The following is a 26626-nucleotide window of genomic DNA, read 5'->3' as shown; positions in this document are numbered from 1 at the left end:
AACTGGAAGGGGACCCATTGGGAGGCAGTTGGTGGGAGTGAAAGGGAAGGGCTGGGTCCCAATGGGAGTGAACTGGAAGGGGTGGGGTCCAGTTTGAACCTTCAGACGCTAGGAGTGAATGGGAATCAGGACAGACGGTGGGGGTAAATGGGAAGGTGTGGTCCCAATTGGCAGCCAAACAGTGGGAGTGAATGGGAAGTGGCAGAGCCCACTGGGAGGCAAACAGTGGGAGTGAATGGAAAGGAGTGGAATCCGTTGGACGTTTGGACGATGCAAGAGAATGGGTAGGGGTGCGTCCCATTAGGAATGCGGATGGGTGGAGTGAATGGGAAGGGGTGGTGTCATTGGGAGTGTGGATGGTGGGAATGAATGGGAAAGAAGGGCATTTGATTTGGATCGCGATCCGTGTGAGTGGACGGGAAGGTTTGGCATCCTGTGAGGAGTGCGGACCATGGGAGAGGACGGGAAGGGGTGGAGTCCCATTTTGCAAAATTATCCTCAACTTCAATTTCATCCTGGGCTACTTCTTGATCCTAGAAGTCAAATGTGATTGTTCACTGCTATGGTTATGATTCCCATTTGTACTCCCCTGCCCGTTTGTGCCCACACCCACCCTCTCCTGGTCTGTGCACACTGCATCCGTCCCCGTCTCTCCGACCACTTCTACATATATTCATCGTGTGTGTGTGTGTGTGTGTGTGTGTGTGTGTGTGTGTGTGTGTGTGTGTGGGTTCCCTGTGCTACAGTTCCAAGGTGAACACAATGAGAGTAATTGTGTAATCTAATTCAACTCGAGAACTCAGTTGATATAACTCTCACTACAGAGACCATTTTTTCCATGTCTGACTTGGGGAGTTTGTGATGGGAAAGTGCAGAGGGATCTTCACTCTGTGTCTGACCCTGGGAGTGTGTGATGGGATGGTGTGGAGGGATCTTCATTCTGTGTCTGACCCCGGGAGTGTGTGATGGGACAGTGTGGAGGGAGATTCACTCTGTCTGATCCCGGGAGTGTGCGTTGGGAGAATCACTCTGTGCTTGACCCCAGGAGTGTGTGATGGGACAGTGTGGAGGGAGATTCAATCTGTGTCTGACCCCGGGATTGTGTGATGGGACGGTGTGGAGGGAGATTCACTCTGCGACTGACACCGATATTCCATCCCCCATCCCTCTCATACTGGGGACCTCAGTGGACTCACATCAATTTTAACTGTCTGCGGGGGGCAGGCGGGGGTCAGTTAACCAGGAAGGGGGTTGGGTGGAGATGAGATCCTGGGCACCCAGACTCTGCCAGTCCGACCTCCCTCAGCCTGGAGCTGAGACGCTACTGTGTCAGTGTGAGGAGCTCCGACCCACTGTTGCAGTGCACAGGGTGCGGGGGGCAGCAGAAGCCTCAAATAAAACTCGAGTCCGGCACCAGGACAGGAAGTTACAGCAGTTTATTGATTTCATCATGACAAATGTAAATTAAACAATGTGTGAGCTGCTGACGTGCGGGAATAAATAAGCTGCTCCCGACTCACTCACAGTCACACACAATAAACCAACCCGCGACGAGTGACCGGTTGAATAATCAGTCCCGTTTCTCACCGTCACTCTGCATCGGGGAACCGATGATTATAAAATCACACTTCAGGGCCGTGTCCGGGATCGCTGCAGATCCAGGGTCACTACCGTGGTGTTTATCGATTTAACATCATTATATCGGCCAGGCATCAAAGTTTATGGTGAGAAGGCGGGGGAATGGGACTAAAGAGGAGATTGGATCAGCTCATGATGAAATGCGGAGCAGACCCGATGGGCCGAATGGCCGACCTGCTCCTTTGTCTATTATTGGCCAGAATGCACCATCTTCAGCAAAGTGAGCAAAAAGATTCTCTCCCGGGATAATCACACCTCCGGACTCTTCCTGTCTGTGTCTCACATGGGGGAGTCACGAACCCGCATATCTGGCGGAAGCTGCGCTGCGGGACAACAGATGGAAATACCTCACTGCGGGACGCATCCGATGTCACCGAGCGTGAGTCTGGAGCTGGTTCCGTTAAAACCGTTGGGAATTACCCCCGGCGCGCGGTCATTAAATGTAAGGGCGGGAGTTAAAGGAGAGGGTGTGTGTTAAAGGGGAGGGGGGAGTTAGAGGGCGGGGAATGAGGCCAAAATGTCCCCAAGCCCCGGGCGGCGATGTTCACAGATACACTCTCAGTCCTGGTCTGACTTCCTGCAGAGATCTCAGTTCCTTCCTCCCGGTCTCACTGAACAGATTCCACCACACCCTGAAACAGATGGAAGAATAAAGATGAAATAAACAGATTACACAACAGTGTCAGTAACAGGGGACCGGGGTTAAGGTTTCAACAACACTCACAGACAAATATCACCTGAAAACCCGCGGATCCACTGATATTTTATCACATTGAACATTAACACAAACACTCACACAATCTGCTCCAGATTCAGGAGAGTCAGTACAAGGCGGCGGAGAGCGGGGACAGATTGATCTGTCAGCGAGTTGAATCCCAAGTCCAGCTCCTTCAGTAATGGGTTTGTATTGAGAGCGGAGACGAGATCTTCAGCACCAGAATCTGTGAGATCGACAAACTCCAGCCTCGAGATGAGAGAGAGTAAGGGTGAAGGACACAGAGAGATAGGAGACAGTACAAAACCCCAGTGTTTATCAGTAAAACAATTACTGATCACATTAATGTTCAGTCTCAGACACCCAGTGACTGTAAACACAATCTCCCACAGTCTGGTACTTACCACAGTTTCTGTATTTTACACTCCGGGTTCCTCAGAGCCGCAGACACCAGTTTCACTCTTGAATCTCCCAGTTTATTACCACTCAGGCCCAGCTCCGTCAGTGATGGGTTTGTACTGAGAGCGGAGACGAGATCCTCGGCACCAGAATCTGTGAGACCGACATCCCTCAGCCTGGAGATGAGAGAGAGTGAGGGTGAAGGACACAGAGAGAGAGGAGATGGTACAAATCCCCAGTGTTTATCAGTAACACAATTACTGATCACATTAATGTTCAGTGTCAGACACCCAGTGACTGTAAACACAATCTCCCACAGTCTGGTACTTACCCCAGTGTCTGTATTTTACACTCCGGGTTCCTCAGAGCCGCAGACACCAGTTTCACTCCTGAATTTCCCAGTTCACTCCGCCCAAGTCTAAACACAAACAGACAGATTGATGAACAACCTGATTCAAACCGTCTGTTTGAGGGAATTTCTCTCCCTCTGATATTTCAGGAAGCATTAAAACCTTCAGTAAATCACTGATCAGAGTTCCCATCACTGTCAATGTCCCTCACTGTCCAGCTCCAGGGTATTCACCGAATGTCAGTAATAGTCTGCCAGTGTGACCCTCTAAACTCCACATATTCTGCACATTCCCCGATGGAGAGAAAAGTGTTCCTGACCGAAATGCAGAAATGTCAATGGGACACAGTGAAATAGAGCCAACCAAGCTAAACGGATGGGGAAGAGAGGTACCACAGGATGTCGGATGGACGAGTGATCCAAAAGCATGAAGAGGGATGGGAAAGAGAGATCCCACAGTAGGAATGGGGGTGCGGAAGATAAATCTCACAGTAGGAAGGAACATGGGGAAGAGAGATCCGACAGGAAAAGGAGGGATGGGGAAGAGAGATCATACAGGAGGATGGGGGATGTGTAGGAGAGATACCTCAGGAGGAATGGGGATGGGAAAGAGAGATCCCACAGGAAGAGGGGGCATGGGAACAGAGGACCCACAGGAGGAAGGGGGATGGGGAAGTGATCCAACAGCAGGAATTTGATGGGGGGGGAGGGGAAGAGCGCACAGGGGGAAGGGAATGGGGATTAGAGATCCCACAGAAGGAAAGGGGTCACGGAACAGAGTTCCGATAGGAGGATGGAACATGAAGAAGAAAGATCCCACAGGAGGAAGTGGGATGTGGAGAGTGATCCCACAGGAGGAAGGTGATTCGGGAAGAGAGATCCCACAGGAGGAAGGAGAATGAGGAATAGAGATCCCATAGGATGAAGGGGTATGGGGAAGACAGATGAGACTTCAGGAAGTGGGTGGGGAAGAGTGATCATACAGGAGGATGGGGGATGAGTAGGGGAGATCCCATAGGAGGAAGAGGGATGGGGAACAGAGATCCCACCGGAGGAAGGGGGATTGGGAAGAGAGATCCCACAGAAGGAAGATAGTTGATGAACAGAGATCCCACAGGAAGAAATAGGATGGGGAAAATAGATCCCACAGGAGGAAGGGGGATGGGGAAGAGAGATCTCACAGGAGCAAGATGTATGTAGAAGAGAGATCCCACAGGATGAAGGGTGAATGGGAAGAGAGAGCCCAGATGAAGAAGGGGGATGTGGAAGACAGATCCTACAGGAGGAAGGTGGTTGCTGCGGAGAGGTCCAACAGCAGGAAGGGGGAGTGGGAACAGAAAGCCCAGAGCATGAATGGGGGATGGGAAAGAGAGATCTCACAAGTGGATTGCTACCCATGCCACGTGCTAGTGAGTCTAGAAATAGGAAGACAATGCAGATAAATGCATGGCTAAGTGGATGGTGCATGAGGAGGGGTCATGTTCCTGGACAATTGGGCTTTCTTCCAGGGGAGGTGGGACCAGTTCGAATTGGACAGTTTGCACCTGAACTGGAGGGGACTAACATCCTTGCCGGTAGGTTAGCAAGTTCTGCTCCGGGGGTTGTAAACTAGATTGCAGGCGGAAGGGAACCAGAGTGTTAGAGCAGATAGTGAGGTGGAGGAGGATAAGGGTCATGCGAGGACTGCTTGTATAAACAGATATCAAAGGTTTGAACGTGATAGAAATGTTCTCAGGTCCATCTATTTCAATGCAAGGAGTATTGTAGGTAAGGCAAATGAGTTTAGGACGTGGATTGGCATGATGATGATATCGACATTATTGCTATTAGTAAGACTTGGTTGCAGGAGGGGCAGGACTGACAGCTTCATGTTCCGGGTTTCCGTTGTTTCAGATGTGATGGGGGGAGGGATGAAATGGGGAGGAGTGGCATTACTAGTCAGGGAGAATCTCACAGCTGCGCGTAGACGGGACAGCCTGGAAGTCTCGTCTATAGAGACCATATGGATGGAGCTGAGGAACGAGAAAGTTGTGACCACACTAATAGGGTTGTATTATAGACCGCCCAATAGGCAGAGAGAATTGGATGAGCAAATCTGTAGAGAGGTAGCAGACCGATGTAAGAAACAGGAAGTTGTAATCATAGGTGATTTTAACTTTCCACATATTGACTGGGACTCCCACTTTGAGAAAGGGTTAGGTGGTGTGGAGTTTGTCAAATGTATTCAGGAAAGTTTTCTAAATCAATATATTGAGGTACCAACGAGAGAGGGTGCAGTACCTGATCTCCTATTAGGGAACCAGACAGGTCAGGTGACAGAAGTATGTGTAGGTGATCATTTTGGGTCCAGTGACCATAATGTCATTAGTTTCAAGATAATTATGTATAAGGATCGGACTGGTCCACCAGTTAAGGTTCTGAATTGGAGAAGGGCCAATTTTGTGGAAATGAAAGTGGATCTGGGAAGAATGGATTGGGATAAGTTGTTTTCTGGCAAGGATGTGTTCAGTAAGTGGAACGCCTTCAAGGGTGAAACTTTGAGAGTGCAGAGTTTCCATGTTCCTGCCAGGAGTAAAGGCAAAGTTAATAGGCATAGGGAACCTTGGTTTTCAAGGGATATTGGCGATCTGGTTAAGTAGGTGCTTAGCAGGTATAGGCAACAAGGGACAAATGAGGTACTTGAAGAGTATAGAAAATTTAAGGGAATACTAAAGAAGGAAATCAGGAAGGCAAAAAGAAGACATGAGGTTGCTTTGGCCAATAATGTGAAGGTAAACCCAAAGGGTTTCTACAAGTATATTAAGAGTAAAAGGATAGTAAAGAATAAAATTGCTCCCCTAGAAGATCAGAGTGGTCGTCTATGTGTGGTGCTTCACGTGATGGGGGAGATCTTAAACAATTTTTTTGCATCAGTGTTTACTCAGGAAACTGGCATAGCGTATATGGAATTAAGGGAAATAAACAATACTGTCATGGAACTTACAGAGATTAAAGAGGAGGCGGTAAACACGAAGTACACTACAGATGCTGTGGTCAAATCAACACGTAGAAACAAGCTAGATGAACTCAGCAGGTCGGGCAGCATCCGTTGAAACGAGCAGTCAACATTCTGGGCCGAGACCCTTCGTCAGGACTGAAGTAGTACAGGAGTATGTATTGAGTATAGGAGTTGGGATGTTATGATGCGGTTGTATAGGACATTGGTGAGGCCAAATTTGGACTATTGTGTGCATTTCTGGTCACCTAACTATAGGAAGGATATCAGTAAGATTGAAAGTGTGCAGAGAAGATTTACTAGGATGTTTCTGGGTCTTCAGGAGTTAAGTTACAAGGAATGATTGAACAGCTTATGACTTTATTCCTTGGAGTGCAGAAGAATGAGGGGAGATTTCATAGAGGTTTACAAAATTATGAGGGGTTGAGACAGGGTAAATGCGATTAGTCTCTTCCCACATAGATTAGGAGAGGTAAATTACAAGAGGGCTTCAGGGTGAAAGGGGAAAGGTTTAGGGGGAACTTCTTCACTCAGAGGGTGGTGAGAGTGTGGAACGAGCTGCCATTTGATGTGGAAAATGGGGACTCACTCTTAAGTTTTAAGAATAAATTGGATAGATGCATGGATGGGAGAGGTCAAGAGGGTTATGGACTGTGTTCAGGTCAATGGGACTAGCGGAATAAAGTCTCAGCACAAAGCAGAGGGGCCGAATGGCTTGTTTTCTGTGCTGTAGTGTTCTATGATTTTATGATTCTATGAAGCATATGGGAGTGAGAGATCCCACAAGAGGAAGGGGGGTGGGGGAGAGAGATCCCACAGGAGGATGGGGGATGGGTAGAGAGATCCCGCAAGAGAAAGAGGATGGTGAAGAGAGGTCCCATGGGGGAAAGGAGGTTGGGAAAGTGAGATCCCACAAGAGGAAGGTGGATGGCGAAGGGATGGCGAACTGGAGCATGAGGAAGAGGAAGAGAGATCCCAAAGGATAAAGGTGATGGGGAAGGGCCAACAGACAGAAGGAATGGGGATGGGGAAAAGAGATCCCACAGGAAGAAAGGAGGTGGGGAAGATAAATTCCACAGGAAGATGGGGGATGGGGAAGAGAGATCTGACAGAAGGGTCAAGCATGGTGCAGAGAGATCAGACAGGAGGATGGGTGATGTTTAGGAGAGATCCCACAGGAGGTAAGAGGTTTGGGAACAGAGGCCACACAAGAGGAAGTGAAATTGGGAAAATAATTCCCACAGTAGGAAGGGGGATGGGGAAAGGAGATCTCACAGGAGGAAATGGATGGGGAAGAGAGTTCCCACAGGACGAAGGGGATGGACATGATCCCAGAGGAGGAAGGCGGATGGGGAAGAGATATCCAACAGGAGAAAGGGGGATGAGGAAGAGGGATCCAATTGCAGGAATTTAATGGGGAGGAGAGGCCCCACAGCAGGAAGACGGATTGCGAAGCGAGATCCCACATGAGTAAGAATGATGGGGACGGGAGATCCCACAGGAGGATGTGGGATGCGGTAGACAGATCCCACAGGAGGATGTGGGATGCGGTAGACAGATCCCACAAGAAGAAAGGGGGTGGGGAAGATTAATCCCACAGGAGGAAAGGGATGGGGAAAAGAGATCTCATAGGAGTAAGGGGATGGGGAGAGCGATCCAACAGGAGTAAGGAGGACGTGGAAAAGAGATCCCATGGGGCAAAAGGTGTTGGGGTTGAGAGATCCCACAGGAGGAAGGTGGTTGGGGAAGGGTGATCCCACTGGAGCAAGGGGGTGAGGAAGATTAATCCCACAGGAGGAAGGGGAAGAGACATCCCACAGGAGAACGTTGGATAGGGGTAGGGAGATCCAACAGCAGGAAGAAATGGGGAAGGGAGATCCCACAGAAAGTAAGGGGATGGGGAAGATAAACCCCACAGATGGAAGGAGGAAGCTGGATGGGAAAGAGAGATCCCACAGGAAGTGGGGACATGGAACAGAGGGTCCACAGTAGGAAGGGGGTGGGGAAGAGAGATCCCACAGGATGAAGTGAGATTGTGAAGAGAGATCACATAGTAGGGAGGGGGATGGAGAAGAGAGATCCCACAGGAGGAAGGGGAATGGGGAAGAGAGATCCCACAGCAGGAAGTGAATGAGGAAGAGAGTTCCCACAGGAGGAAGGAGATGGACGTGATCCCAGAGGAGGAAGGGGGATGGGGAAGAGATTTCCCACAAGAGGAAGGGAGATGGAGAAGAGGCATCCCACAGGAAGAATGGGCATGGGAACAGATGACCCACAGGAGGAAGGGGTGGCAAGAGAGAGCCCACAGGAGGAAGTCTGAAGGACGAACGGTCCCAAAGGAGGAAGGGGGATGGGAAAGGGAATCCCACTGGAGGAAGGGAGATGAGGAAGAGAGATCCAACAGGAGGGTCGAGCACGGTGAAGAGAGATCAGACAGGAGGATGGGTGATGAGTAGGAGAGATCCCACAGGACGTAGGAAGTTTGGGAACAGAGGCCCCAAAAGAGGAAGTGGGATTAGGAAAATAATTCCCACAGGAGGAAGGGGGATGGGGAAGGGAGATCCCACAGGAGGAAGGAGATGGACGTGATCCCAGAGGAGGAAGGCGGTTGGGGAAGAGATATCCCACAGGAGGAAGGGAGATGGAGATGAGGCATCCCACAGGAAGAATGGGCATGGGAACAGATGACCCACAGGAGGAAGGGGTGGCAAGAGAGAGCCCATAGGAGGAAGTCTGAAGTATGAACGGTCCCAAAGGAGGAATGGGGATGAGGAAGAGAGATACCACAGGAGGATGTTGATAGGGTGGAGAGAGCACACAGCAGGAAGGGGGATTGCGAAGCGTGATCCAACAGGAGGGTCGAGCACGGTGAAGAGAAATCAGACAGGAGGATGGGTGATGAGTAGGAGAGATCCCACAGGACATAGGAGGTTTGGGAACAGAGTCCCCAAAAGAGGAAGTGGGATTAGGAAAATAATTCCCACAGGAGGAAGGGGGATGGGGAAGGGAGATCCCACAGGAGGAAATGTGATGGGGAAGAGAGATCCAACAGGAGGAAGTCGGGAGCAGCAGGAGTTCGGATGGACGAACAATCCAAAAGCAGAAGGGGGATGAGGAATAGAGATCCTACATGTGGAAGGGGGATTGGGAACAGCAATACCACGGGAGGAAAGGGTTTTGGGAAGAGAGATCCAACAGGAGGAAGTGGAATGGGGAAGAGAGATCCTACAGGAGGAAGGGGGAATGGAAAGGGAGATCCAACAGCAGAAATGGGGATGAGGAAGAGAGATCCCACATAAGAGGGGTGATGGGGAAGATAGAACCCACAGGAGGAAGGTAAATGGGAAAGGGGGAAATAATCGATCCTACTGGAGAAGTGTGAATAGGGAAGAGAGTTCCAACAGCAGGAAATTAATGGGGAAGAGAGATCCTACAGAAGGAAAGGGGGATGGGAAGAGAGATCCCACAGGAGGAAGTGTGATCGGGTAAAGAGTTGCCAGAGCAGGAATGTGGATGAGAAGAGATATCCAATAGTAGGAAGGTAATGGGCAAGAGAGATCCCACAAGAAGGATGGGGAAGAGAGATCCCACAGGATGATGTGGGATTGTGAAGAGAGATCACATAGTAGGAAAGGGGATGGAGAAGAGAGACCCCACAGGAAGAGGGGCATGGGAAAAGAATACCCACAGGAGAAAGGAGGATGGGGAAGACAGCGCCCACAAGAGGAGGTTGGATGCACGAGCGATCCCAGAGGAAGAAGGTGGATGGGGAAGAGATATCTCACATGAGGAAGGGTGATGAAGAAGAGTGATCCAACAGCAGGAAGTTGATGGGGAGGAGAGAGCTCACAGGAGGAATGGGATGGGGAATAGAGATCCCACAGAAGTAAGGGGTGGGGAAGATATATGCCTAGGAAGAAAGAGGGTGGGGAGGAGATATCCCACAGTTGGAAGGAGAATGGGGAAGAGAGATCCGACAGGACAATGTGGGATGGGAAAGAGAGATCATACAGGAGTATGTTGGATGAGTAAGAGAGATACATCAGCATGAATGTGGTGGGAAAAAAAACAGATCCCACAGGAAGAGGGGGCATTATATTGGCCCACAGGAGGAAGCGGGATGGGGAAGAGAGAGCCCACAGGAGGAAGTCGGATGGACGAGTGATCCCAATGGAGGAAGAGGGATGGGAAAGAGATATCCCACATGAGGAAGGGGGACGAGGAAGAGTGATCCAACAGCAGGAAGTTGATGGGGAGGAGAGAGCTCACAGGAGGAATGGGATGGGGAATAGAGATCGCACAGAAGTAAGGGGTTGGGGAATATATATGCCTAGGAAGAAAGAGGGTGGGGAGGAGATATCCCAGAGTTGGAAGGAGAATGCTGAAGAGAGATCTGACAGGAGGATGTGGGATGGGGAAGGGATATACATCAGGATGAATGTGGATGGAAAAGAAAGATCCCACAGGAAGAGGGGGCATTATATTGGCCCACAGGAGGAAGCGGGATGGGGAAGAGAGAGCGCACAGGAGGAAGTCGGATGGACGAGCGATCCCAATGGAGGAAGAGGGATGGGAAAGAGATATCCCACAAGAGGTAGGGGGAAAGGAAGAGAGATCCCACAGGAGGAATATCGATGGGGAAGAGCGATCCCACCAGTGGAAGTGGGATGGGGAAGAAAGATCCCACGGAAGGAAGGGTGTTGGGAAAGAGATGTTCCAGAGGAGGATGGGGGATAGGTAAGAGATATCCCACAGTTGGAAGGAGAATGCTGAAGAGAGATCTGACAGGAGGATGTGGGATGGGGAAGGGATATACATCAGGATGAATGTGGATGGAAAAGAAAGATCCCACAGGAAGAGGGGGCATTCTGATGACCCACAGGGTGAAGTCGGATGGACGAGAGATCCCAAAGGAAGAAGAGGGATAGGGAAGAGATATCCTTCAGGAGGAACGGGGATGAGTAGGAGAGATCCCACAGGAAGTGGGGGATGGGAACACAGGCCACACAGGAGGAAGGCGGATGGGGAAGAGAGATGGCACAGGAGGAATGGGGATGGGAATAGAGATTCCATAGGAGGAAGGGTTTTGGGGAAGAGACATCCACAGGTGGAAGATGATGGGGAGGGGGGATCCCACTGGATGAAGGGAGATTGGGAAGAGAGTTCCCACAGGCGCGAGATCACACAGGTGGATTGCTACCCGTGCCACGTGCTAGTGAGGCTAGAAATAGGATGATAATGCAGCTAAATACGTGGCTGAGGGGATGGTGCATGAGGGAGGGGCTCATGTTTCTGGACAATTGGGCTTTCTTCCAGGGGAGGTGGGACCAGTTCGAATTGGACAGTTTGCACCTGAACTGGAGGGGACTAACATCCTTGCCGGTAGGTTAGCAAGTTCTGCTCCGGGGGTTGTAAACTAGATTGCAGGGGTGGGGAACCAGAGTGTTAGAGCAGATAGTGAGGTGGAGGATGATAACGGTCATTCGAGGACTGCATGTAATGACAGAAATCAATGGTTTGTACGTGATAGAAATGTTCTCAGGTGCATCTATTTCAATGCAAGGTGTATTGTAGGTAAGGCAGATGAATTTAGGGCGTGGATTGGCACATGATGATTTCGACATTATTGCTATTAATAAGACTTGGTTTGCAGGAGGGGCAGGACTGGCAGCTTCATGTTCCTGGATTCTGTTGTTTCAGATGTGATAGTGGGGAGGGATGAGAGGGGGAGGAGTGGCATTACCAGTCAGGGAGAATATCACAGTTGTGCGTAGATGGGGCAGCCCGGAGAGTTCGTCTACAGAGGCCATATTGGTGGAGTTGAGGAACGGGAAAGGTGTGACCACACGAATAGGGTTGTATTATAGACCACCCAATAGGCAGAGAGAAATGGAGGAGCAAATCTGCAGAGAGGTAGCAGACCGATGTAAGAAACAGAAAGTTGTAATCGTAGGGGATTTTAACTTTCCACATATTGACTGGGACTCCCACTCCGAGAAAGGGTTAGGTGGTGTGGAGTTTGTCAAATGCATTCAGGAAAGTTTTCTAAATCAATATATTTGAGGTACCAACGAGAGAGGGTGCAGTACCTGATCCCCTATTAGGGAACCAGACTGGTCAGGTGACAGAAGTATGTGTAGGTGATCATTTTGGGTCCAGTGACCATAATGTCATTAGTTTCAAGATAATTATGGATAAGGATAGGACTGGTCCACCAGTTAAGGTTCTGAATTGGAGAAGGGCCAATTTTGTGGAAATGAGAGAGGATCTGGGAAGAATGGATTGGGATAAGTTGTTTTCTGGGAGGGATGTGTTCAGTAAGTGGAACGTCTTCAAGGGTGAAACTTTGAGAGTGCAGAGTTTCCATGTTCCTGCCAGGATTAAAGACAAAGTTAACGGGCATAGGGGATCTTGGTTTTCAAGGGATATTGACGATCTGGTTAAATAGGCATTTAGCAGGTATAGGCAACAAGGAACAAATGAGGTACTTGAAGAGTATAGAAAATTTAAGGGAATACTAAAGAAGGAAATCAGGAAGGCAAAATGAAGACATGAGGTTGCGTTGGCAGATCATGTGAAGGTAAACCCAAAGGGTTTCTACAAGTATATTAAGAGTAAAAGGATAGTAAAGGACAAAATTGATCCCCTAGTAGATCAGAGTGGTTGTCTATGTGTGGAGCCTCATGAGATGGAGGAGATCTTAAAACAGTTTTTTGCATCAGTGTTTAATCAGGGAACTGGCATAACGGATATGGAATTAAGGCAAACAAACCGTAGTGTCATGGAACATATAGAGATTAAAGAGGAGGAGCTGCTTGCTGCCTTACAGTGAATAAAGGTAAATAAATCCCCTGGAACTGACATGATATTTTCTCGGACCTTGAGAGAGACTAGTGTAGAAATTGCAGGGGCCCTGGCAGAAATATTTAAAATGTCCTCAGCCACGGGTGCAGTGCTGGAGGATTGGAGGGTAGCTCATGTAGTTCCGTTGTTTGAAAAAGGCTCCAAAAGTACACCAGGTAATTACAGGCCGGTAAGCCTGACATCAGTAGTAGGTAAATTATCGGAAAATGTTCTGAGAGATCGGATATACAAGGAATTGGACAACCAAGGGCTGATTAAATATAGTCAGCATGGCTTTGTGCGTGGTAGATCGTTTTTAATGAATCATGTAGTGGTTTTTGAGGTTACCAAGAATGCAAATGAAGGAAAGGCTGTTGATGGTGTCCACATGAACTTTAGTAAGGCCTTTGACAAGGTCCCACATATGAGGTTATTTCTAAAGGTTCAACACTAGGTTTCCGTGGAGGGGTTGTAAACTGGATTCGAAATTGGCTGTGTGGGAGAAGACAAAGAGTGGTAGTGGATGTTTGCTTCTTAGACTGGAGGCCTGTAACTAGTGGAGTGTCTCAGGGATCTGTGCTGGGACCATTGTTGTTTGTTGTCTGTATCAATGACCTAGATGATAATGTGATAAATTGGATCAACAGGTTTGCTGATGACACTAAGATACAGGCATTGTGGACAGCGAGGAAAGCTTTCAAAGCTTGAAGAGGGATCTGGACCAACTCGAAAAATTGGCCAGAAAATGGCAGATGGAATTTAATGCAGACAAGTGTGAGGTGTTCCATTTTGGAAGGACAAATCAAGGTACGATATACACGATAAACGGTAGGGCACTGAAGAGTGCGGAGGAACAAAGGGATCTGGGGGTTCAGACACAAGTCCCTGAAAGTGGCGTTACAGGTAGACAGGGTTGTAAAGAAGGCTTTGGCACCCAGGCATTAATAAATCAAAGTTGAGTTTAGGAGTTGGAACACAATGGTGAGGTTGTATAAGACATTTGTGAGGCCACATTTGGAGTATTGTGTGCAGTTCTGATGACCTAACTATAGGAAGGATATCAGTAAGTTTGAAAAAGTGCAGAGAAGATTTTCTAGGATGTTGCCAGGTCTTCAGGAGTTGAGTTACAAGGAAATATTGAACAGGTTAGGACTTTATTCCTTGGAGCGTAGAAGAATGAGGGGAGATTTGATAGAGGTTTACAGAATTATGAGGGTATAGACAGGGTAAATGCGAATAGGCATAGATTTGGAGAGATAAAAATGAGAAGACATGTCTTCAGCATGAAAGGGGAAAGGTTTAGGGGGAGCATTAGGAGGAACTTCTTCACTCAGAGGGTGGTGAGAGTGTGGAATGAGCTGCCATCTTATGTGGAAAATGTGGACTCACTCTTAAGCTTTAAGAATAAATTGGATAGATACATGGATGGGAGAGGACTGGAGGGTTATGGACTGGGTGCAGGTTAACGGGACTAGCGGAATAAGGTTTTGGTACAGACTAGAAGGACCGAATGGCTTGTTTTCTGTGCTGTAGTGTTCTATGATTTTATGATTCTATGGGGAGGAGAGTTCCCACAGTCGAAAGGGGGATGGGGATGGGGAAGTGAGATCCCAAAGGAGGAAGGGGATGGGGAAGTGAGATCCCACAGGAGGAAGGGGATGGGGAAGAGAGATCCCACAGGAGGAAGGGGGATATAGAGAGATATTAAACATGATGAAGGGGGAAGGGGTTGAGAGATCGACCAGGAGGTGGAGGGATGTAGAAGAGAGTTCCCACAGGAGGATGTGGGATTGGGAAGAGAAATTTCACAGGAGGAAGGGGGTTGGCGAATAGAAATTCCACAGGACAATGGGGCATGCCAAAGAGAGATCCGACAGGAAGAAGTCGATGGGGGAGAGAGATGGGGAAGAGAAAACTCACAGGAGGAAGAGGGATGTTGAGGAGAGATCCCACAAGAGGAAGGGGGGTTGGGAAGAGAGATCTCACATGAAAGGGGGGGGGGTGTGGAAAAGACATCCCACAGGAGGATGAGGAAAGGGTAATAGAGAGCCCACAGGAGGAATGGGGATGGGGTCGAGATTCCAAAGAATGAAAGGGGGATTGGGATGAGAGGTCCCACAGGAGAATTCCAAGGGTAAATGATAATCTGACAAGATGAGAGGATGCAGAATTTTTTTGTACGTGCGTGTTGTGTCTGAACAGAGCCCCAGAGGAGATGTGCCCTCGCTCTTTGCGTAACTGGAAGTGAGCAAAGACACAGACGGGGAATGGCAGTGGGAGGACAATCTCACAATGGTATTTCTTCCCTTCTCACTGCGACAGTCTGCTGACGGTCTCTTGTCCCTCACCGGGAAGGGGGTGTGAATCTCTGACCCACCTGCTGCAATCAATGTCAGTCTGGGTGTCAGTAACAGTGTGAAGGAACATTGTCAATGGACGTGTCACAGGCAGTGAGAAGCACGGCCATTCCTGTGATTTACTACCATTAAACCAATTGCCGTTGTTCACTGATCTGATGAAGTCTCCAACATCCCTTCACAAGGAACCACCAAACCCTCCCGTCCTTGGTGAATTACTGACTGACCCAGTGGGCATTTGACACAATTCTTCACAATCTGATTTACTACAAATTTACCAAAATTCCTTTACATTGAAACAACACAATGAGACAGTTTCACAGTTCAGAGAGATAAATAAAGTTACCTCAACTCCTGGCACTTGTGCAACCCGGGTCCCAACCCCTGGATTCCTTCACACTGAATGTGGCAGTCCCACAGGTCGAGGTGTTTTATTGTATCACAGAGTCCGATGACATGAGACAGGACTGCGCAGTCAATTGGGGTCAGTGTCATTTCACTGAATGAAAGTGTTTCCACAGATTCCAGTGCGGCCTGAGCCAGTCCACGATTCTGAGACTCAAACAAGTAGTGCAATGTGTTCAGGAGGCTCCTTTTACCAGCTTCACTCCATGTGTTTCCACTCTGGCGTTTAAACTCCTCCTTCACCCAGTCAATCACCCGGCAGGTCGTTTGATGAGGAAATGGACCCAGAAACTCCTCCAGGCCCCGAGCTGTCATTGGGTTGGAGAGACCAGCAACAAAACGGAGAAATACCTCAAATCGCCCATCTGTCGTGCTGTGGACTTCAGTGAGGAATTTCAGGATATCCCCGGGATGTGGATTCAGGAATTGTGCGACTGCAGCTACAAACTCTTGGATGGTTAGGTGTGGGAATGTGTACACCACGCTCTGGGCAGAATCCTCTCTCTCCAATAGCTCCATCAGGAACCCGGACAGGAACTGGGAAGGGTGCAGATTGATCAAATCTCCATCTGTAAACACAATCTTCTTCTTGGACACTCCTCTGAAGGCCATCTGACCAACCCTGAGTAACACATCTCGGGGGTTCTCAATCTCACGGCCATGGTTTTTCAGGATATTGTAAATATAGTAGGAGTACAGTTGGGTGATGGTCTTGGGAACTCGCTGTGGGTCCCTGACTCTTTGTGTGAAGAAAGGGCCCAGTGCCAAAGCGAGGATCCAGCAGTAGGAGGGGTTGTAGCTCATGGTGTACAGGATCTCGTTCTCCTTCACGTGTTTGAAAACAGCTTCTGCCACCATCTGATCTTCAAAATGCCTGACGAAATATTCCTTCCGTTCTTCACCAACAAATCCCAGGATTTCAGCCCAGACACTGATCTCTGCCTTTTCCAATAAATGTAACGCAGTGGGGCGGGTGGTCACCAGCACTGAACACCCTGGGAGCAGCTTGCCCTGGATTAAACTGTACACAATGTCAGACACTTCACACCACCACTCGGGATCTGGGCACTGGTACTTGGGGTCTGTATCTCTCCAACTGTCAGCAAAATTGATTTTGTGGTTGAATTCATCCAAACCATCGAATATAAACAGCAATCCCTCTGGGTTCTTCCAGACCTCTCTCAGGATATTCCCAAAGTAAGGATACTGATCCAAAACCAGTTCCCTCAAGTTTATTCTGCAGTTAATAGAGTTTAAATCGCGAAATTTGAAACTGAAGACAAACTTGAACTGTTGGTATATTTTCCCCGTGGCCCAGTCATAAACAATCTTTTGTACCATTGTGGTTTTCCCAATTCCTGGGACTCCGGCCACTGCTGCTGAACTCCTTGATTTATTGTTACTCCGGGAAAAGCTGCTCTGGAACAGCTGATCAGTCCGGATTCTTTCCAGCTCTCGGCGGAGATGGTTCTCTCTCAATTCCTCGTGGTCTCTGCCTCTTGCCAGCAGCTCATGTTCCACCAGTCTCCGATCTCGAACAGTAGAAATGACCGTGAGCTCAGCGTATCGATCAACCAGCTGGAAAACCTTCACCTTCTCCCTCATCCGGATCGTGTTCACTCTCAGTGTTTCAGTTTGTGTCCACAGAGTCTCCTTGTGTTTCTGTTGAACATCTTCCATGTGAACAGAGAACATAGTAAAAATGTTAAATAGCTCAACTGACAAAGAATATTATAACTTCAATTCAACATTCAGTGTTTGAGATTACATGAATTAATTCAATGTTGCCATGGATATTAGGACAGAAAGTAAAACTCTGTTTACAGACATCAGAACTGAGAGAAAGAATATCAAAAAACAAAGAAAACCAAAGAATATCCAGCCCCAATATTCTGGTACTCATTACTTGTGCAGGTGAGCATTCCCCTGATATTGTATTGCAATCCTGACTGCACTCTATTACAACAACATTTCACTATATTTAAAGCATTGTTTGCATCATTAACAGATGATGTTCATGTTGATCTGATGTGGACATATGGAGAGCAGGACACTGTGCATTTTCGCAAAGCCGCACACTGGGGAGTCACAGGCGTCGACTGCTCTTGCATCAAAACAGGAGCAGAAATGCTCAAGTTGGGCAGCATCTGGGGGAGAATCACAGAGAATGACAAAGAAAAAAATGGGTAATGGAGGATTGGTGGAAAGATGAAATCTCTGTTAATGGAAGAAACCACAAGCGTCTGTCTCAGTGATGTACATCGTGTCTGTGGGAGAGGGTGGTGAAATCTTGGCAATGGCTACTCATCAGTGTTGCTGTGGGGGTGTGGGGCTCTGTCTTATGAGGTCTCCATATGTCAGAGTCGACCATGGATGTCCTGCCCCTGCAAGCCAGGTCACTATGATGTGGAGAGGAAGCTAGTGCCGATGTAACAAACTCCCCTCTCTGTACATTTGATGAACACGAAAAAACGGTAGAGACTGATACAGCTTGGCTTCAGAGGTGTCACGGGAGATGCCAGTCTGGGTTGAACACCATTTAACACTGCCTTAAGGACTCCAGCTCCAGAGTTTTCCCACTGGGTTTACTCCCAATGTCTTACTCATGAGGGGTACAGTTGCAAGTGTGACGAGATCTGAAGGACTATTCTAAAGTGGACTGTTCCTTTAACAAGAGAGAGAGGGAGCGAACAGCTTGTGCACTACTTCAGGGATAGAGAGCAACAGGAAGTCTGTGAGTTGCCTTGGAAACTGAAAGACGGAGCTATATGATGGACAGCTGGTGTTCCGCACTTGGAGATATATGCAAGGTCAGTTGATGTTTTAATCAGACACACCACAGGAGATACACGATACCAGAGGCAAGGAGAACACTCGTGAGCATTGTGAACCCACGACAAGGGTGGGATTATTGCTCACAGTGTGGACAAAGGGGTGACCGGTGGAGAGCTATCGGTGTGTTTAACCCTGGCCTGGGGTTGATAACTCCACCAGAGAAGACGGCATCCCCTTTTCTGTGGTCACAGGTTGGTGACTTTTAAATAAGTTTCGGAAGCAAGGATGATGACGTGGAGGATCGGCATCGGCATTGGAAGACAAACCAACACTCTAACTCTCTCTCTCTCCAACTCTACTCAAACCAAATTCCAGAACTGAACTGATCACTTACCATCCCACCTTGAGACTGTATCACCCAATCACCTGAGCTGGGGAAGCTTATTTACTCACCTGTATATATGCATAAACTCTGCTAACCTGTTTACTTTATCTCATTTCATTTTACTTTATTCACTTAGTTACTAATATCATAGAGTTTATAGTGAAAGACTCAGACTCCAGGTGTGTCCATTTCTGCTGGTTCTTTTTAACCCGTTACGGGGTACGTAACACAAGGCAGAGGAGGTTTGAGATCAGAGTTTTCCTTCCACTGGATGAGCAACCAATCATGTTTAATGAGCCCCATCTGCCCAAAGCGACTGGCTGTAAGGCACCAGTAACCCATCTTTGCCCTTCTCCCGTCAGATGAAATGCTTCCTCCAAGCTTAGTAGCTAAGCCACACATGAACGCCAGGGGCTGGACTTGAATGTCAGAAGCTATTTGAGGTGCACACCACTGGGAGCATTTAATAGGTTGTGGCCACTTTTCCCCACTATCACCCCTAGGTAAAACTATCTTAAACAACCAAGGGGTACTGTATTATTGACAACAATAAATCGATAAATTATTTTCACATGAACTACAGAAAACTTTTCTGCATGCGATCCATATAGATCACTTCATCACATCGATGCAATGAGGTTGTACAAGGACACACGGAGCAGAATAGTTCAGGGAAACAGTGTCTTAGTTGCCATGAAAATGCAGTGCAGGCAGACAATAAGGTAGAAGGTCAAAGGATCATTGGGAGGTCAGGGTTTTGTTTTCAATCTATGCCCACAAACTGTAGAATTCAACATCTGAAACTACAGTACTGTGCAGTAGTCTGAAGTGTATATTACAACTGACAACACTTTCTTGTATTTTATAGTTCGCAATTTATCCCGTTGTAATGTGGTTTGAACGACATCCTCCAGATGAAAAGTGCTTTATAAATAAATTCCTATTATTATTTTTTTCTGAGCCTAAACTGGTAACAGTTTACGGGCATAACAAGCACATTCATGTCTCAATTGATAGGAAATTTCAGACTACTTCAGTGGTGTAGGGTATTGTGGATTTTGAAGACTGTTACAAATGTGCCACAACTCTAAGGGGCCGAAGGGTACAAAGTAGCCCCCACCTTTTTGAGAATCGCAAGATCGCTATTAATTCGGGTCTGGGACCCAGGAAATGAGAGACAGACACGCAGAATCCTCAAGGTTTGGAATGTGTCCTGGCCTCAGTGAAACAAAGCCACCGATAATGGCTATTGTCTCTTGGAGACAGAATTGTGTATTGAGTACTGTACTATTCATTGAAGCCCTCAGGGGATGACCAGAGTGGGCTGGTTGAGGGATTGCATCATCCCAACCTGATTGATATCTGAGACCCCATGAGTAAGGATAAAAGAGGGTCTGGGGAACAACCCCTTTAGATGCACCAGGAGAAACGCTAGAAATCCCATGACAGCGTTTAATAGCGATAGCCGGTGGGGGGCTCATGTGCGTCCTTCCCTTGCCTGGGATTGGCGGCCTCACCATAGAAGAACGGCTTTAGCTAAAGGAGAGGCCACAAGTGAACGGCCACACCAACGGGACTCCCAATGGATCGAAATCATAAAAGGAATTGGCAAGTTTCTCAAAATCTCTCTCTCAACTCCAACCAAGGCTGCAGCCTGAATGAACTGAGTGACTTTTAGATAGATAGATAGATAGATAGATAGATAGATAGATAGATAGATAGATAGATAGATAGATACTTTATTCATCCCCATGGGGAAATTCAACCGTTTTTTTCCAATGTCCCATACACTTGTTGTAGCAAAAACTAATTACATACAATACTTAACTCAGTAAAAATATGATATGCATCTAAATCACTAACTCAAAAAGCATTAATAATAGCTTTAAAAAAAAAGTTCTTAAGTCCTGGTGGTTGAATTGTAAAGCCTAATGGCATTGGGGAGTATTGACCTCTTCATCCTGTCTGAGGAGCATTGCATCGATAGTAACCTGTTGCTGAAACTGCTTCTCTGTCTCTGGATGGTGCTATGTAGAGGATGTTCAGGGTTTTCCATAATTGACCGTAGCCTACTCAGCGCCCTTCGCTCAGCTACCGATGTTAAACTCTCCAGTACTTTGCCCACGACAGAGCCCGCCTTCCTTATCAGCTTATTAAGACGTGAGGTGTCCCTCTTCTTAATGCTTCCTCCGCAACACGCCACCATATTTATATTTCCATTAGACAATACAGTATCCCCTAGACAACGATAGAGCTATTTCTTATAGATTATTATTATACCCACACTTTTAGATTTAGTATGGACGACGTATATTATCTGTATGTTTGCATTGATATTATTTTTGTGTATTTTTACTAAAAAATACTGTTACAAATAGTACCATCAGACTTCAGCGGACCACTCTATCTTTGCCGGTAAGTGACCCAGTTAAGGGGTTCGTAAAAAAAATGGGGGCTCGTCCGGGATTTGATAACAAATTGGAGGGCAAGTGAATCGGTCTTGTAAGTCCAAACGTGGGTCTGGTTGCGCGGGTTACCAGACGGGAAACCCTCAAAGATGGACGTGGATGAATTTATAGAAAACCCAACTGTGGAGGCGCTAGAGACGGCCACAAATTCGGACGATAAATATTGCGAAAGGACTAAACCTCGCAGAGGTGAGGTTGTCAATGAAAAAGCGGGAGGTGCGGAGGGCCATAACTCAGTATTATATTGTGAAGAATGTGTTTTCGGCTGAGGTATTGGAAAATATCCCTGAAAAGGCACCAGCTAGTGGGACAGCTCAGTTAGAGTTGGAGAAATTAAGGTTGGAACATGAAATTAAGTTAAAACAGCTGGAAGCAGCTGAAAAAGAGAAGGAAAGGGCCAGGAAAGAGAAGGAGAGAGAGTATGAGGAGAAGGAGAAACAGAGGCAACATGACTTGGACATGGAGAAGTTAAGGCAAGAGTGAAGAGCTCAAGGGTCAGACCGAGAGGAGCGGTTTAATGTTAGTCGGGAGTTTAGGTTAGCACCTCCGTTCGAGGAGATGGATGTTGATAGTTATTTCTTGCATTTTGAAAAGGTGGCAGTGAGTCAGAAGTAGCCCAAAGAGCAGTGGGTGGCGTTGTTACAAAGTGTGTTAAAAGGGAAGGCACATCGGGCATATGCGGCATTGTCCATGGAGGAGGAGTCTGAGAATTATGAGAAAGTAAAGGAGGCCATTCTTCGGACGTATGAATTGGTACCTGAAGCGTATAGACAAAAGTTCAGAAATTTAAAGAAAGGGTGGAATCAGACGTATATCGAGCTTGCCTATGAGAACAGTGTTCTCTTGGATCGTTGGTGTGCAGCATAAATAGTGGAAGAAGATTTTTGGCACTTAGGGAGTTAATTCTGATTAAGGAATTTAAAGGTTGTGTTTCGAATGATATCCGGATGTATTTGAATGAGAAGCCGAATAAGTCCATCTCCGAATTTGCTAGGTTCTCAGATGAATATGCCCTAACCTACAAGACAAAGTTTTCCTTGAATGAAACTTACCAGAGAGACCGTGGGAATGGTAGAGAAAGCATGTCGGCTGAGGCAGAGATCCCGCCGGGAGCTAGTGGTAAAATTAAGGAGGAGGAAAGGCAAGACGGCAGGAGAGGTCCTGGTTTGACCTGTTTTAATTGTGGAAAGGTGGGTCATATTGCATCTAAGTGCCGTGCTCCGAGGAAGGAGACAGGAAAATGGAAAGCAGCAGTCCCTACAGGATGTGTTATGGTGATCAGTAAATCGACGAGAGAGCCCCTGGTAGACAGAGTACGAGAAGTGTCTGAGAAATGTATTTCAGAAGGAACCGTGTCTGTGAGAGAGGGAGACACACCAGTTCCAGTGCAGATCTGGAGAGACACGGGAGCTGAGCTGTAATTGATTAGCAGTAAGGTACTGGATTTTGGTCGCAAGACTTGAGAGGTGGCTTTGAGAGGCATAGGAAAAGGGACAGAAGCGGTGCTTTTGCATAGGATCGTTATAAATTGTGGGCTGGTATCTGGACCAGTAGAAATAGGGGAGCGATCAGAATTCCCGAGAACTGACGTAGACATCCTTCTGGGTGATGACGTTTGGTCGGCCATGGAGCTGCCGAGCCAGCCTGTAAGTGTTGAGGACCCGCCCCTGGATTCAAAGATCTATTCCGCATGCGCAACCACTCACAGCATGTCGAGAAAGGCAGCTGAGAACGAGACCAGTTTAAATCAGGCCAGTATCGATTTGGCCGAGACGTTTTTACTGACTCTGTACCAAGAGGGTTTAGAGGGTGGTAAAAATGGAGAATAGGAAAGTGAAAGAGAGTAAAGGAGAGGAGGTAGTCCTGCCCTTAGCCAGGAGGAAATTTATAGAGGCACGAAGTAAAGATGAGAAACAGATAAGGCTGTTAAAATGTCCAGGGTTGGACATGGATGATCTGTCTGGTTTGGCAGAACTGTTTGAAGAAGTTGAAAATTCTAAAGGTGTTCCCGATAATGAAATGAGGGCAGTCCTAGATGAAAAGGATGCCATTACCTTGAAGAAGTCTGCTGGGTTGGCAGATGAGGTTGTTTCAGCCCGCAGGGTTGAGTTTACTCCAGAAGGGAGTTGCCCAGAGAGTAACTGGGAGGATCAGGGGAATTTAGAATTTGAAAAGGGTACGGGTATTGAAAGCTTGGAAGAGGCAGATGTCCCATTTGAGTGTGTTCAAGATGTGGATGCACGTGGTACTGAACCTAGTAATGGAGCTCAGAAAAAGTCTGAGGTATTTGATTCAGTTGAAAAGGAATGCAGTCCTTGTGGGTCAGAAGGACTTGGTTCAGTGAAGAAAGGGTTAACCTTGGTAATAGTGGGAAGTGAGAATTCCCAGTTGTTTGTGTTCGAAGGTGTGTTAAAAGTTAGTGAGGAGATAAAAGGTGGTGATGTGAATCTTATTATTGAAGGAAAAGGGAAAAGTGTAGTTCCTAAATTGAATGGAAAAGATTTAAAGTCTGGATTGATGTCAGAAGCAGCAACCAGGCTACAGAGACAATGGCTTGGTAACATGGTGCCTGCGAATCAATTACAGGTTGATTTGGAATGTAAAGGTGCCCCACACGCTATTGTTATTCAAGAGAGTGCTGTGAAGAGGCAGAAGGGTCCTGAAGATAATGCTAACAACTTGCTTAAAATTAAAGAATTGTGTGGAAATTCGGAAAATGGTCAAAGTTTGGAACACATTGTTGATAAAATAACTCCTATGAAAGGAGCATGCGAAAGCCCATTCCACACTAGTATACAAGTTAACCACGTGGGAGATAACTAGAAAAGGGGCGAAGGTTGACGGGATGCCATTTTAACTAACAGGATCCGGTTTTAAGGGATGTCGACAAAGCATGTAAATAATAAAGACAACCCCCATGGAAGATTGACTGTTAAGTTTGAAAGTAACATAAAGATTAGTATTTGCATGAACTTTTGTAGTATACACGTAAGCTAAGATCACTACTCTTTAGTTTTTGTTTGCTGAAGGAAAGGAATAAAAATAGGTGGTTATCAAATTGGAGTCTGATGCTACAGGAATTTATTAAGGTACAAGATGTTAAGATAGTAAGGGAAGTGACAATGTAATCGCTAACTGTTTAGATGCTGAATTGAATGTATAACTGTATTACTCTGTAGTGAAAAAAAGCTCTTCTGTATTGTGTTAGATGCTAAAATCCTGTAAGACTCTGTATTAATTCATTTTTACCGATGGTAAAAATCTTTGAAGGAAGGGGGTGTTATGAATGTGCCACAACTCTGAGGGGCTGAAGGGTACAAAGTAGTTCCCTCCTTTTTGAGAATCGCAAGATCGCTATTAATTTGGGTCTGGGACCCAGGAAATGAGAGAGAGACACGCAGAATCCTCAAGGTTTGGAATGTGTCCTGGCCTCAGCAAAACAAAGCCACTGATAATGGCTATGGTCTCTTGGAGACAGAATTGTGTATTGAGTAATGTACTATTCATTGAAGCCCTCAGGGGACGACCAGAGTGGGCTGGTTGAGGGATTGCATCATCCCAACCTGATTGACATCTGAGACCCTGTGAGTAAGGATAAAAGAGGGTCTGGGGAACAATCCCTTTAGACGCATCAGGAGAGACGCTAGAAATCCCATGACAGCGTTTAATAGCGACAGCCAGTGGGGGGCTCGTGTGCGTCCTTCCCTTGCCTGGGGTTGGCGGCCTCACCACGGAAGAACGGCTTTAGCTAAAGGAGAAGCCACAAGTGAACGGCCACACCAACGGGACTCCCAACGGATCAAAATCATAAAAGGAATTGGCAAGTTTCTCAAAATCTCTCTCTCAACTCCAACCAAGGCTGCAGCCTGAATGAACTGAGTGACTTTTATATTTCCATCGGACAATACATTATCCCCTAGACAATGATAGAGCTACTTCTTTCTGATTATTATTATACCCACACTTTTAGATTTAGTATTGATGACGTATATTATCTGTATATTTGCATTGATATTACGATTGGGATAATGAATACCCTGTTCATGTTAAGTACTGAGTTAAGTATTGTATGTAATTAGTTTTTGCTACAACAAGTGTATGGGACATTGGAAAAAAAAGGTTGAATTTCCCCATGGGGATGAATAAAGTATCTATCTATCTATCTATCTATCTATCTATCTATCTGTTCCATAGTCTTTCAATCTCCCATTTTAATTCAGCATATTTCTGCTGTTTTTCACAAATTGATTACTGTAAGTTATGTTAGCTTGGAATTGCTATATCTATTAAATACGTTTTTGCTTGTTTATCCTATAAAATTATATCCGAACGGTTATTGAGAGATATACTTTATTGATCCGGAGCGAAATTGGGTTTTGTTACAGCCTTGCCAACCAAGAATAGTGTAGAAATATAGCAATATAAAACCATAAATAATTAAATAATAATGTTAATCATGCCAAGTGGAAATAACTCCAGGACCAGCCTATTGGCTCAGGGTGTCTGACACTCTGAGGGAGGAGTTGTAAGGTTTGATGGCCACAGGCAGGAATGACTTCCTATGACGCTCAGTGTTACATCTCAGTGGAATGAGTCTCTGGCTGAATGTACTCCTGTGCCTAACCAGTTCATTATGGAGTGGATGGGAGTCATTGTCCAAGATGGCATGCAACTTGAACAGCATCCTTTTTTCAGACACCACCGTCAGAGAGTCCAGTTCCACCCCCACAACATCACTGGCCTTACGAATGAGTTTGTTGATTCTGTTGGTGTCTGCATATGATTATGGATTATCCTATCTGTAATAATGGATCGGTCACAGTATCATATGTAGGACTCTAACTCTAAAAGTGGACCCAGCTTCATCAGCTGTAGTTTAAAACAGAATTTTGTGAATGTTGTCCAGCACTTGATTGTGCTTGTACAAGTAACCAGATTGAGTTAAACTACTGCAGGATCCCGAAAGGTATTGGATTGTTTCGGGTTTCTCTTGTAATTTTCAGCATTTATCAACTTGAACTTTTTGGTCTTTTATTCTGTATTATTGATAACGCTGTGTGAACTACCTGGATCCCTTCTGTTTCTGGGAAGAGCTCAACAACTCTGAGCCTGGCGTTTGATGATTCCTTGTTGACATCTCGTCGGCTGTGATTGTGGAGTTAACTTACTTCTCTTAAGACAGTTTCTTCATTTTTATAACCATATAACAATTACAGCACGGGAACAGGCCATCTCAGCCCTTCTAGTCCATGCCGAACACTTACTCTCACCTAGTCCCACCTACCTGCTCTCAGCAC

General features: G+C 46.7%; 1 protein-coding gene across 4 annotated transcripts in view; it reads right to left on the bottom strand.

Annotated features, from left to right (window-relative positions):
- Positions 1-1421: 1421 nt before the first annotated feature.
- LOC140723061 (NACHT, LRR and PYD domains-containing protein 12-like) overlaps positions 1422-26626 on the bottom strand; it is a 103684-nt gene continuing 78479 nt past the window's right edge. For all 4 annotated transcript variants that reach the window (XM_073037685.1, XM_073037683.1, XM_073037682.1 and 1 more), the window contains 5 exons: positions 15643-17374; positions 3084-3170; positions 2758-2928; positions 2435-2602; positions 1422-2270 (listed from right to left, as the gene is read on the bottom strand). In XM_073037685.1, the coding sequence (XP_072893786.1) occupies positions 2183-2270; positions 2435-2602; positions 2758-2928; positions 3084-3170; positions 15643-17374 (2246 nt within the window). In that variant the 3' untranslated portion in view covers positions 1422-2182. The remainder of the gene's footprint in view (positions 2271-2434; positions 2603-2757; positions 2929-3083; positions 3171-15642; positions 17375-26626) is intronic.

This window comes from Hemitrygon akajei, unplaced genomic scaffold, assembly GCF_048418815.1.
Source record: "Hemitrygon akajei unplaced genomic scaffold, sHemAka1.3 Scf000099, whole genome shotgun sequence".
NCBI lineage: Eukaryota > Metazoa > Chordata > Chondrichthyes > Myliobatiformes > Dasyatidae > Hemitrygon > Hemitrygon akajei.
This window is presented reverse-complemented; position numbering and strand designations above follow the sequence as displayed.